This window comes from Galeopterus variegatus, unplaced genomic scaffold, assembly GCF_000696425.1.
Source record: "Galeopterus variegatus unplaced genomic scaffold, G_variegatus-3.0.2 Scaffold11039, whole genome shotgun sequence".
In the NCBI taxonomy this organism is placed as follows: Eukaryota; Metazoa; Chordata; class Mammalia; order Dermoptera; family Cynocephalidae; genus Galeopterus; species Galeopterus variegatus.
The window spans coordinates 41,717-56,193 of record NW_007737150.1 but is presented as its reverse complement, the minus strand read 5'-3'; the positions used below and the strand labels follow the sequence as shown (position 1 = coordinate 56,193).

At 40.4% G+C, this 14,477-nt stretch overlaps 1 protein-coding gene across 1 annotated transcript in view; it reads left to right on the top strand.

Moving 5' to 3' along the window:
• The first annotated feature begins 11,214 nt into the window (after positions 1 to 11,214).
• The window catches only part of LOC103610378 (dynein heavy chain 9, axonemal-like), a 13,947-nt gene continuing 10,684 nt past the window's right edge, over positions 11,215 to 14,477 (top strand). Inside the window, exon 1 of the mRNA XM_008594560.1 lies at positions 11,215 to 11,578. Coding sequence (XP_008592782.1) covers positions 11,246 to 11,578 — 333 coding nt within the window. The 5' untranslated portion in view covers positions 11,215 to 11,245. The remainder of the gene's footprint in view (positions 11,579 to 14,477) is intronic.

Sequence of the window (14,477 nt, the reverse complement as noted above, 5' to 3'; positions counted from 1 at the left end):
AATGCAAATAGTACTCTGGTATCACAGCGCACTCTTCTCAGGGTCGCGCTGTCTCCTGGCATGGCCACTGCAGACCCGTCGCCATCTTAGAATCTGGCAACACTTTAAAAAACTAATTTAAAAAACATTTTTATGGGCCGGCCTGGTGGCGCACTGGAGAGTGCGCCGCTTGGGAGCGTGGTGGCGCTCCCGCCGAGGGTTCAGATCCCATGTGGAGACCGGTTCCCGCTCACTGGCTGAGCGCGGTGAGGGCACAACACCGAGGGTTGTGATCCCGTTTCCGGTCCCCAGTATGGGCGTGACACCGAGGGTTGCGATCCCGTTACCGGTCAGTAAAAAAAAGACAAAAAAGGAAAAGAAAAAAAAAAAAAAATTTTTAAAAACTAATTTTTTCTGAACACCTTTCAGGAAAGGCTGGCCTAGAGTCTGTAGGTGTGTTTCTCTCCTCCTAAGAAGGGGACACAGGTACACTTAGTGAATTGGGGATGAGGTTCTCTCTTGCTTCTGTTCAGCTCCTCCTCTGAAAATGAGTCCTTTCTAGTTCTGCTCAAGGTCATGGGAATACCTGAATTCAGAAACTCATCTGCAAGGTGAATGATTTCTTCTTCTCTTTCTAAATTGTTCCTGCTTCACTGTCAAACTACAAAAACCTAAGAGACAGTGCATTCTTCAAGGTTCCATCACTTACACATTCAATTAATAAGTGCAAAATTATTGCCAGAATAAATTAAAATATTACTGTAAGCAGGTGTGAGAAATTTTTAAGAAAGCCAAGTTACACATTTTATATTCCTCTGCTATCAAAATGATTTTAGATTTCTGAAGGGTGTTAAAATTAAGTATTTCATACTTAAAAATTTTTTTTATTAGACCTTATTTTTTAGAGCAGTTTCAGGTTCACAGCAAAATTGAGTGGAAGGTACAGAGATTTTCCCATATACCTCCATTCCCACACTTGAACTACTCCTCCCCCATTATCAACATCCCCCACCATGTACCAGAGTAGTACATTTGTTACGAATGATGAACCTACACCAACACATCATTATCACCCAGAGTCCTTAGTTTACATTGGGGTTCGTGCTGGTTGTTGTACATTCTATGGGCTTGGACAAGTGGATAATGACATGTATCTAACATTACAGTACTACACAGAGTAGTTTCAAAAATCCTCTGTTATCATATATATTTTAATCTTGAGCACATCATTTCTTCTTAGAACAAAACTCAGAGAAATGGTTTACATGGCTTCACTATTTGCAGAAACAGCACTTCTCTGTATGAGGCATGGTAAGACAAAGTAAGTTGTTCACTTAGCCCGGGAGATAAGCAGAGACAAAGAGCTTCTCTGTATAGCCAATGGACTGCAGCAGGCAGTCTGAAGTTCCACCTGAGTTCATCCAGATTTGTCTCACTCTGGCATGTGCCAAAGGACCAGGACATTTTCATCACACTTACTCCAGTGCTGCCAGTAGTCTGCGACCTGATGCATTATGAGTTGTGTTGGGTCATGTGACTCCAGGGTGGGGTCCTTTTTTCCCTATCAACTCATGTGATAAATGACATTTACATGTATAATATACTTCCGAAGACACACCCAAATTTAACAAAACCCAAAACAATTTTTTGGAGAAGCAAATTTAATAGCACTACTTATTTTGCTGTGCTGTTTGTAAAAGCATTTAATAACCATGGAAGTAAATTGGCCATTGAAAACTTCTTAAAATTTTTATTTTAAAAGGAAAAACAAATATGGCCTATATCTTTTTTTAAGTCTATTGGACTTTGATTTTTGTACATACCTTCTTAACCACATATCGGCAAGCAAGTAGTGCTATTATATGCACATAACCATTTTTTATTAATACTGTAATATATAGGATGTTTAACATAGCCCTGGCAAAAACATACATACTGCAATTTATATTAACAAACAGAAAACTTAGCCTTTTTGCCTAAAGTAGTGTTGTCCAATGGAACTTTCTGTGATGATGGAGATATTCCATATCTGTGCTACTATGGTCACATGTGGCTATTGAGTACAATGAAATGTAGCTAATGTGACTAAGGAACTGAATTTAATTTTATGATTTTAATTCACTCAAATTTAAATAACCACATGTGGCTAGTGGCTGTCATATTAGACACCATAGGCCTAAAGCATCTGTATTTGGGTACTGTAATATAAGACCAAGAACAATGCATAAGGACTTGCTTTGTAGCTGTGTTAGCTAAAGGGAATACCAGATAGTTTTCCTATAAAAAATAGTACCACAACCTGCCCCCAAAGGTGAACTGTGGCCCTTCCCCCCTAAAATGGTGTGTAACTCTTAAAGACCATTGTTTTCAGTCCACTACAATTACTTCTTTCACCAACCTCTCTCCTTGTTCCCTTCTCCAGGGCTATCTTAGTCAGCTGGGCTGCTACAACAAAATGCCTCAGACTGAGTGGCTTAAACAACAGACATTTATTTCTCACATTTTTGGAGGCTGGAAGTCCAAGATCAAATGCTGGCAGATTTGGTTTCTGATGGCGGCACTCTTCTGGACTTACGAATGGCAGAAAAGGAGAGAGGGAGTAAGGCGGGGGGGGGGGAAGGATAGAGACTGAGATGCTTTTCCTCTTCTTATAAGGCCACAGTCCTGTCAGAGTAGGGCTGTACCCTACGACCTTATTTAACCTTAATTACCTTCTTAAAGGCCCTGTCTTCAATATGATCACATGGGGGGGGTCAGGGCTTCGACATATGAACTTTGTGGGGACACAATTCAGTCCTTAGCAGGGCTCTTTCTCACCTTTCAGCCCTGGAGGCTGCAGCTGCCTCCCATTGAGAGGGGGGGGGGGGGGGGAAGGATAGAGACTGAGATGCTTTTCCTCTTCTTATAAGGCCACAGTCCTGTCAGAGTAGGGCTGTACCCTACGACCTTATTTAACCTTAATTACCTTCTTAAAGGCCCTGTCTTCAATATGATCACATGGGGGGGGTCAGGGCTTCGACATATGAACTTTGTGGGGACACAATTCAGTCCTTAGCAGGGCTCTTTCTCACCTTTCAGCCCTGGAGGCTGCAGCTGCCTCCCATTGAGAAGTTGCTGCATTAGCCTGAGTCACTGTTGAAGCCTCCTGTACCCAGGCCCAGTGGCTCAACCAGCCACCACCTCACAGCTCTTCTGTGCTGCACAGGCCCCAGGGGCACCGCTGCATTCTGTCAGTGCTTTGCCTTGTTTCTGCCCTTCTTTATCATTCTCATTCACCTGGCTCAGATGCTCTTTCATGGATGGAAGGAACCAAGTGGCATTACAGCTACTGGGCATTGGGATTATATCCTGTATATGGGCATAATCCATCATGTCTGTGAGAAAAGATGTGCTGAGAACCACAGATCTGGAGCTCCTCCTGCCTCCCTGGAAGACACGGAGCTTGGCCACCACTGTCCCTGCCGCCGTGCAGGTTCAGCCGTCTGAGCATATAACCTCTTCACCCGTCCATGGCTCCTTCCTTCTTGAAGCCACACCTGTCAAGGTATCTTATACATAAGCCTTCCCATGACGAATCCCACTTGTCTGTCATCACTTCACTCTTCTACATCTCTGCAATACATAGATCCAGCATTGTCCCTGGACTAATATGCACTTAACATCTGCATTTCTTTGTAACTGCTCTTAAGTCATCACTCACACCTTTACTGCAATACAAACCCTGCTTCCCCAGTGAAACTGTAAACTTCTCAAGCAAGGACTCACTCTTCTAATTGCTGGATATGAAAGATGAACTTCGAAGGAGGATTAATAGCTGATTAGGCACTGCAGAAGAAAAGATCAGTAACCATGGAAATATAGCTATAGAAACTATCAAAAATATAGGAAAAAGGGAAAAACACTGAAAAAAGGTGAACAAAGCATCAGTGACCTGTGGAATAATATCAAGAGATCCAATATATGGGCAACTGCAGTCCCAAGAGGATGAGGTGAGGGGACAAGGCAGTTAGGGGGGAGAATAGAAAAAAATATTTGAAGAAATAAGGGCACATCAAATTTTGCAAATTTGATGAAAACCATAAACCCATAGTCACAAGAGGTTCAACAAGCCTCATGCAAAGTAAGCCTAATGAAAACACTGTAAAGATACCTCATAATAAAACTGATGAAACCCAGGGATAAAGAAAAAAAATTTTAAAACAGCCAGAGGAAAAAATAAAAATTTTCAGAGAAAAGAATAACAGTAGACTTCCTGTCAGAAGCTATGCAAGCCAGACAGCAGTGGAGAGGTACCATTAAAGTACTAAAAGAAAATGACTAAAAGAAAAAAACTGGAAACCTAGAATTCTTCATCTGAAAAAGTGTCTTTCTAAAAAGAAAACTAAGTAAAGATGTTTTCAGACAACTGAAATAATTCATAGTCAGCAAGCCCACAGTACAAGAAATGTTAAAGGAATTTCTTAGAAAGTAGGAAAATATTATGTGGATATTTGGATCTACATAAAGGGATGATGGTTTCCACAGATGATAGATATGAGTAATTAAAAAACATTTTTACTCATCCAAAATCATCTTTAAAATAATTGACTGTTTAAAACAAAAATAATGAAGACTCACTGTGGGCTTTACAGCATATGCAGAAGCAAAACATATGCCAACAACAGCATGAAAAATGAGAGGGGAGAAACTGAAGCACATTGCAAACAATTCTTACACCATATATGAAATGGTATAATATTATTTTGAAGGTAGACTGTGATAAGTTAAAAATGTAAATTGTAAATCCCAGAGTAGAGTATAGCAAACTATTGGCCAACAAGCCAAATCTAGCCCACAACCTGTTATTAGAAGTAAACATTGGAACACAGCCACAACCATTCATTTATACATTGTCTATAGCTGCTTTTGTACTACAATACCAGAGTTGAGTACCTGTGACAGAGACCATGTGACTCACAAGGCCCAAAATGTTTACTATTTGACACTTTACAGAAAAAGCTTGCTAACCCCTGCCCTAGAGCAACCACTAAAATAAATAATTAATGGATATGGGTAATTACATTAAAAATGAATGGTCTAAGTACCCAGAGTACTGATTAGAATTGTCAAATAGAATTTTTGAGAAAAGCAAAACCTAGCTATATGCTGTTATGTCAGGGATTCTGTCCCCAGACCACACTCACATTTGGAGATTGGCTGGGAGCATCCATGAGTCTCAGCATATAGTTGTACATACAGCTGAGATTTGTTATGGTGTTATGGTCATAATACGCACACAGTCAGATCATAAGTGAAAAAGACACAGGTGAGCATTTGATTAAATGTTTGATCTTATCTTGGTGAAATAGCCTGCTGGGCCGCAGACAGTACTGTTCATAAATGAAATTTGCTTGGAGCCTCTGAGCAGAAATTTATTCAATAAAACCTTTCTTGAATAATAGATGATAGTGAGATAGCAGTGGTGCATGTTTGTGTGTTTTCTTCCTTGAATTTAGGGGATACTGAGATAGAGCAACAACAATAACAAAAGTAATGGGGTATGAAGGAAAGCATTATGTTTATAAATGAGAAATTAACCTACTTTATTACAAATGAATGAACGATCTATATGAGGGGTTATAGTATCACTGTCAGAGGACAGTGTGCTAGTCGATATACTTTGTTTTAGTAATTTTGCTATGATTAATTCTTTTCCTGCTACTCTCTTAGCTTGGTAGATGTTATTCTAGAGTGATTTTTTGCTACTACCTCAATGTATATTACTTGTGTATGCTCTTTTGATTCTACTTGAGTGGCAGTAATGGCTGGATTTCATTCCCAATCATTCTTCCCAGTGGGAGTTGCTTAACTGTACATTCTGAAGATACTGAAAATTTTTTTCTTATTATCATACACACTCACATTGACCACTTGTGAAATATAGAGATACAAAAGTTAAGACAGAAAAAAAAATCACTCAATATATTGTAATATAGTGGTATACCACAATGTTGTTCATAGAGATATAGAGATATTTCATACTTAAAATATGTTATCCATAAAAAAAAAAAAAAGAAAAAGACACAGGTGAAGTCAGGAGAAATCCATTTACAGGCTTCCACGTGCTATCTGCCTCTCATGAGGGATCACATAGAGTACATCCTTTCCCCAGCAATAAAAATGCAGCAACATTTGTACAATGTTTCTGCCCAGGGAATCCCATTAGAGATTCCAGCACCCAGGGATTTTATTAGGGGCTAGTCATATAGGCACCCTCTGCCTAGCACATTCCAAAATTTCAGGCTCCAAAAAGGAGAGTAGGTATTCAGCATAAATCAAATTGTTTGTACAAACAGTCTGGATATAGTTAACCACCATTATCAGTTAACTGTTAACAAGAAGCTAAGTTCCCAGATACCAGCCATTGGCCAAACTTGCAAGCAGGCATTTCTAAGGATAGCAGTTTCAGACCTACCTTTTAATTCTTTGCACAACTGACTACCAAAAAAAAAAATCTTTAGGGGCCGGCCCGGTGGCGCACTGCTATAGTGCGCCGCTTGGGAAGCGCGGTGGCGCTCCCGCCAAGGGTTCGGATCCCACATACAGACTGGTTCCCGCTCACTGGCTGAGCGAGGTGCGGGAGCAACACCGAGGGCTGCGATCCCGTTGCCGGTCCCGGTCCGGTACGGGGGCGACACTGAGGGTTGCGATCCATTGCCGGACATGGAAAAAGACAAAAAAAAGAAAAAAAATCTTTACATATAAAGCTGTAGATAGGTTGAAAGAAAAAGATATAATAATTAAAACACTAATCAAAAGAAAGCTGTAGAGTCTGTATCAATGTCACACTAAATATATATATATATATATATATTTTTTTAAAGATGACCGGTAAGGGGATCTTAACCCTTGACTTGGTGTTGTCAGCACCACGCTCACCCAGTGAGCGAACCGGCCATCCCTATATGGGACCCGAACCCGGGGCCTTGGTGTTATCAGCACCGCACTCTCCCGAGTGAGCCACGGGCCGGCCCCACACTAAATATATTTTAAAACAAGCAATATTACCAGAGATAAAGAGCAATATTTCATAATAACAAAGGAGTTGATTCATGAAGAGGATGTAACAATCTTAAATTTGTAGGTACCTCATAACAGAGGTTCAAAATACAAGAAGTAAAAATGATAGAACTGCAAGAAAAAAAAAAATAGATAAGTTCACAGTAATAGTTGGAAATTTCAAAACTCCTCTCTCAATAACTGATAGAATAAGTAGACAGAAAACTAGTAAGAACAAAAAAGACTTAACAAAATTATCAACCAACTTAACCAACATTTACAGACACTCCAACAATAGCAGAATACTCATACTTTTCAAGAGTACGACACCAAAATCAACTATATTATGGGTCATAAAACAATGTAAGAGTATTAAAATGATATATAGTATGTTCACTGGCCATAAAAGAATTAAACTAGAAATCAATAACAGAAAGACATGTAGAAAATCCTCAAATATTAGAAAATTTAACATATTTCTAAACAATTCTAAATATTTTGAATGAAATTAAAATGAAAAATATAATATATAAAAATTGGTGATATGTAGCTAAAGCCATACTTAGAGAAAAATTTATAGCATGAAATGCAAATACTAGCAAAGAAAAAAGTTCTCAATCAATAATCAGAGACATCACTTCAAGTTCTATAGACATTAAAATCATTATGAGAATAATAAGAATAATTTTCTGCAATTAAATTCAACTACTGAGATAAAGTGGATAAATTCCTTGAAAGACTCCATCAAAGTCCACCCAAGAAGAAATATATAAGATGAACAGCCCCTATATCTATTTTAAAGATTGAATTCAATATTTAAAACATTCCACAAAGAGAACCCCAGACCCCAAGTTGTCACTGGTGAATTCTACAAAACGCTTAAGAATGAAATAATACCAATTCTACTTAAACTCTTCTACTTCTGGGAAGATGGAGTAGACATACATTTCTCTATTCCTCCTGCTAGGTCAAATAAATACCCTGGCCATTATATATAAAACAAAGACAAGAAGGCTCTGAAACGTGTAAAGAAGAATAGACTGTCTAGGAACCTCAGGACCCAGGGAAGGACATGGTGATGAGTTCCCTGAGTTGTTTTCATACTTAATACATCCCAGAACTGAAGCTTAAAAAGTCAGCAAATTGGAAATGCCAATAGATCCAGACAAAAAACAAACTAAAGCATGCTTTCTCCAGCAGAGAGAGATAAAGAACCAGGAAAGAGACAGCCTAGCAATTCAGAAAACTTTTAGACAATAACCATGCTACTTTAGCTAAATACCACAGAAAAAACTGTGGTCCTGCCCAAACCCACGCCAGAATTCCTCATGAACACAAATGCAAAAATCCTTGGCAAAATGTTAACAAAGCAAATCACACATTATAAGAAAAGGATGATATATCTTGGCCCAGCAGGATTTTCTCAGGAATGCAAGGTTGGTTTTAACATTCAAGAATCAATCAGTGAAGTTCATCATATTAATGTATTAAATAAGAAAACCATATGATCATCTTCAAAAATGCAGAAAAGACATTTGACAAAATTTAATGCCAAGTCTTGATCTTAAAATATCAGAAAAACAAAAACAAAAGGAAATTTCCTCAAGTTAAAGGACCTCTGAGAAAAACTTCATATTTAATAGTAAAAGACTGAGTGCCTTCCTTTGAAGTCTGAGGACAAGGCAGAGATGTCCACCCCCATCACTTTTATCCATCATTATAAAGAAGGTCCTAGATAGTGCAGTTGGCAAGAAAGTTACACAGATGGGGTCTCATGAAACAAAGCGTTTGATCATCTTTGATCATTTGTTGTTTCTTTTCACTAAATTTAATCTTTATACTTAATGCTATTTTATTAAATAATTTGCTATTTTAAGGGAAACAATTACTACATAAGTTATAAATTGCATACAATAATGCAGACATGAGGAAGACCATATTGTCTCAGAAGCTTGATTTGGGCTCAGATATACAAATATCTGCATCATCTTTTCAAAAGCCTGTGTGTGCTAAAGCAGAAATTCCAAAAAACAAGAACAAATTTTTAAAAATATTTTTATTAGCATATTCGTTACACATCATACTTATTCTTTATGTCCCTTATCGAATCTCTCCCCTTCCCTCTCCCCCTCCCTTATTCCTCTTCCCCCTCCTCCCCAAAGAAAACAATTTTTTGTATTCTCAACCTAATGATAGTATTCATTTCAGCAGACCTTTAAGGAAACCTACCAGTAGAATCTTGTTCATCTAACTTGGGTGTGGTTGAAAGTGATCGACTTTGGTGGCAGATTCAAGGACACTTGTACCTCCCACTGAGCCTTGATGTGGCCTCAGCCTCCTTCACAACACAGGGCTCTGGTCAGCCACCTCAATACACCTCAGTAGACACACAGGATGAAAGCTATTTTCTATACTTTGAATAAGGTCCTTTTACTTGGAGAGAAAAAAAATCTATAATTCAGGCTGTATTCATGCAGGCTGACCTATCTGGTATTGATCTGATTAGGAATGTTTGTCTTTTCTTTGAATTATTAAGGTATTTAGTCTGACCATGAGGCACTACAGTGTAGAATGTGCATGTGTAATAACTACACTCTATATAAGAAGTTCATAAAGAAGTTCATAAAGAATTTATTAGTTTATTCCTATAAATCTTGAATGCCACTCAACATAAATCTTAAGGCAGGTACACTTAATTCTTTTTAACAGTTCCAAAAGGAAGAGTTGGACCTAGAATTCCATAGTCCAATTCAAGGTGATTCCAGGGCAAGGTGATTCCAGGACCCAGCAGGGGTAGGCAGGGGTGCTTCGCTCACATTTTAGCAGTCTGCGCTTAATAAGTGAGTCAGACCCTGTCAGGTACCCTAACACCTGTTGTGGAAACCAATGCAATAGAAATGGGATCTTTAAGAATTGGATATAGATCTTTGGCAGAGTCAAAGTTACAAAGTTTAATTTAAAGACGTTTTTCAATGTAAACCTTTTTTAAAATTTTTTATTTTAATTTATTTTATTTATTGAATCAAGATTTATTATACATATTTTGGGGACTCAACATTGAGACATGTTGACCAAACCAATATTACTAGCATATACATTGTTACAAATTGTAATTATTCTTTATGCCCCTTGTCCAATCTCTCCCCATCCCCTTCTCCCTTCCCCCGCCCCTCTAATTACCCTGGATTTCTACTCTCCTTCTGAAAGAATAATGGTGATTCTGCTGATTTGTTGCCTAGATGATCTGTCCAATGCTTAGAGGTGTGATCAGGTCCCCCAGTATTATCATAGAGCAGATGGTTCTTCTGTCACTCTGAAATGGGCTTTGTGGAGAGAGACATCCTCTTCTTTTCTTATCTCTGCTGGTGACTCTCCTTGTGTCAATGTACTCCAGTGGTTGGCGGACCATCTGTGTGGTGGTTGTGGCATCTAACCACTTTTGCAGCAGCCATGGTTATTGTTGTGTCTGTGGTGGGCCACCCACATGGAGGCGATGTTTTTGGCATGCTCCTTGGCGCTGACGTGGTATGCCTGGTTGTGGGGAGGGTCTGCTCCCTGGCTCCATGACTCGGGTCAGCAGGTGGGCCCCGAGGTGCTGGCATGGTGTGCCTGGTTGTGGGAGGGGGGTCCAGTCCCCTTCTCCATGACTCAAGTCGCTGGGTGGTCCCCAAGGCGCTGGCACAGAATGTAAACCTTTCTTTAGAAATTCCATCTGAAAGAGGGTCCCTTAAAGTTGTCTATGGATCTAATAGCTCGATTTCTGAAGGAAGTCCTTGATTTGGGGGAATACAAATCTCTGCAGGTTTTGGCTTCTTGGCTTTCTAAGCTGCATGCAGAAGCCTGCAGGTCTGCTGCAAAGGCTGCAGGAGAATCATGAACTCAAGCTTTAGTGTAGGGTTGGAGCAGCAAGGAACCCACAGGTGGTTTAAGGTCATAGTGGGAAGCAATTATGTTTTCTGGAACATGTCAGTAGACAGGTGAGACTCTCATATCACCAGACCAGGGAGGGCATTAGAGGACCAGCCTCTGTGAGACAAACCTTGCAAAGGAAGTTCTGGACAGAGATGGTCATCTCCTATCTGCCTGGGTACCATGAGCCAGAGGTCTGAGGCCAGTTGTTTCCCGGGGTTTTCACCCCCTCACTCTTTCCCCTCTCACTCTTTATCTTCAGGGGGAACTGACTATGACAAGCAACATGGAGAACTTACAGAACGCCCTGTACCTAGATATGGTGCCAGAGCCCTGGGCCAGGCGAGCCTACCCTTCCACAGCAGGCTTGGCAGCCTGGTTTCTGGACCTCCTCAACCGAATCAAGGAGCTGGAGGCTTGGACAGGTGACTTTGCAATGCCCTGCACCGTGTGGCTGACAGGTTTCTTCAACCCCCAGTCCTTCCTGACAGCCATCATGCAGTCCATGGCCCGCAAGAACGAGTGGCCCCTGGACCAGATGGTGCTGCAATGTGATGTAACAAAGAAGAACAGAGAAGAGTTCAGATGCCCTCCTCGGGAGGGGGCCTACATCCATGGCCTCTTCATGGAAGGTGCCCGCTGGGACACACAGGTAAAGCCCCAGATGAGCCAAAGTGCATCCTCTTGTGAGCTGATTAAATACACATTGTCTCCCATAAAGTGTAATTACCAAGAGGGATGCCCTGAATCTTTTTACCTAGACAATCTTGCTTTCCTTGAGGCTGGCAAGTCATTTTTATCCAGCCAGGGGTGGTGCAAAGAGCATAGACTTTGGAGAAAGAATCGAGTGGAGTAGTTAAAAGTGAGGGCTCTGGGACCAGACTGGCTGGATCTGAATCTCAGCACCACCATTTATTAACTCTGTGATCTTGGATATAGTTTTACCTCTCTGGATCTCAGTTTACTCAACTGTTAAATGGGAGAATAGAGTCACTGTGAAAATTAAATGAGTTAATATGTAAGACACTTGAACAGTGCCTGGCACATAGGCAGTGCTCAAGAAGTGTTTGAGTCAGCTATCGCTGCTGCTGTGTGACCTGAAGATATCATTTCACCTCCCTAGTCTACTTTCCACATTCATGAGCTCTAGGAGGGCAGAAATCCCTTCTTCCTGTTATGTTGTTCTGTGTCAGCAAAGGGGAGCCAGTAGATGTAATTTAAAGTAACATTTTGAAGGGATTCCTCACTGAAGGCTAATAAAAATTTGAGTCACCATAAAATTGGGGAAGATGTTTTGTCATGGATAGGAAATGCAAACAAGCAGATGGCTGGGATAAATTAAATGTACAAGGATGAATAACTCTAGAACAAGTTTAAGATTGTCATACATATGATCTGAAAAGAGTGCCTAGTCAAATATCCCACTTGGCAGGTGACACTAAACTCTTCCTAGCAGTCAATGCTAACTAAGCCAATGGGACAAAACTGTTAGAAGATCTAGAAGATCCCAGGAGGCCATGTGAATCTGCACATAGAGATGTACTGAGTTCACTAGTATCCCACCAAAATTCTGTCCACCCAGAACCTCTGAATGAGGCCTTATTTAGAAACAGGGTCTTTGCAGATGTAATCAGTTAAGATGAGGTCATACTGGATTAGCAGGTACCATAAATCCAGTGACTCATGCCCATATAAGAAAGCCATGTGGAGACACAGAAGAGATGTTCCCAGTGACGATGGAGGCAGAGACTGGAGTGATGCAGCTACAAGCCAAGGAATGCCAAGGATTTGCAGCAACCACCAGAAGCCAGGAGAGAGGCATGAGACGGCTTCTGCCTCACAACCTCCAGATGGATTAACTCTGCCTACTGATTGAGGACTTCTGGCCTCCAGAACTGTGAGAGAATAAATTTCTGTTGTTTTAAGCCACCAAGTTTGTGGCAGTTTGTTGCACCAGCCCTAGGAAACCAACATAAGAGCCAACAAAGAGGACAGTAAAGTGGGAGTGTTCAAACAGCCCAAACCTTGAGACGGTAGTTACTGTCCCTCTCTCCACCTGAACATCTGCACAAGATTCTGTCGGTGGAGATAAAATATAGATTGTATTAGGTGGAGAGTGGCCTAGGGCAAGCCACAGCCAGGATCGCAAAAAACACCAAAATGAGAGAAATACAAAAAGGAAAGTAGGGAGGAAACTCAGAAGGCAGGACAGTGGCACTTGAGGAAAATGAAGGATATCAGTCCCAATCATCAACCTCCCATTATTATACCTCGTTGCAAATAATAGCAACTTTTCAAAAATCAATACCTGTCCACCATGAGCTCTTGTTCTCAAAGGTTCTATCCCAGAAAGAAGTAAGCAAAACGTGAGAGTCAGGACCTTCAAAAATCCTCTCCATAAAACAATAAAAACGCTGGTTAAAAAAAATAATTTTTTTAAAAAAGGCTGAATCAACATTTTCAGAACTCTGGAAATTTACTAAAGGCTTTGACAAATCCAGAGTGTTTATTTGAAAAAAATGGCTAAATCTCAGTAAGAACTGCAAATTCTGTGGCCATTTAACTTGCCCTATTCCCATATCCTCCCTATCCCAGGACTGTGGTAGCCTTGAACACCAACAGGCCACAATCACAGCCAAAACCAGCATCCTGGCAGCCACTGGATGGGGAAAAATGAAGCTGGAGTACCTTCAAAGCCCCATTCCAAGAAAACTATCATTATTTTCTCTGTCTAGTGATTCCCTGTAAGACCCCCCTTTCAAGTCTGTCTTATTTGACCTAAGTTGGAACTCATCCAGGGCAACAGCCGTTTCCCCTGGTTTTGGGGGTTTTTTGGGGTTTTTTGTTTTTGTTTTTTTTTGTGATGGCTGGCCTATATGGGGATCTGAATTCTTGACCCTGGTACCCAGCGGTATCTGTTGAAAATAATCAGCAGGCACTGTAGCTTGCCTGAGGCAGTTGATAACAATGGAGTAAACAATAAGCTAACCAAAAAAAGTTTAAAAGGACAAGCTGGAGAATGAGCTGTCCATAGGTGGCTTTGAAAACCGCCAACTTATTCCCATAAATCTAGACTCCATGACTATATATGGAGCTGTGCACATGGCCAGGGCTGTGTGCATGCTTACAAAAGACTTGAGAATGCACTACACTCTCACTTTTACCTAACCTTGAGGTTCTCTGCTATCAGGGAAATGAAGGCTAAGGCAGAGTAGTTAACTGACTAGCTGAGCACTGAAGCCACACCCCCCCCCACACACACAGAGCCCCTCAGTAAAGACTGTGATGCTTACTGGTTCCAGGTACTTATGAAAATCTCTGTCCAATTATTTGCTGAACACAAGCTAATTGAGCAGGCCACTTCAGTGGCCATATATGCCAAAGAACACAGACTTTGCAAAATCAGTTCAGAAAAGTCACTAAGCAAACAATAAACTCTATGGAGAATCTTATTTCTAGAGTGGCCAAATTATGTTAAATGTCCAGTTTTGAACAACAGCAAAAAAAAAAAAAAAAAAAAAAAAAAAAGAAAAAAAAAAATTTTAAAAAAA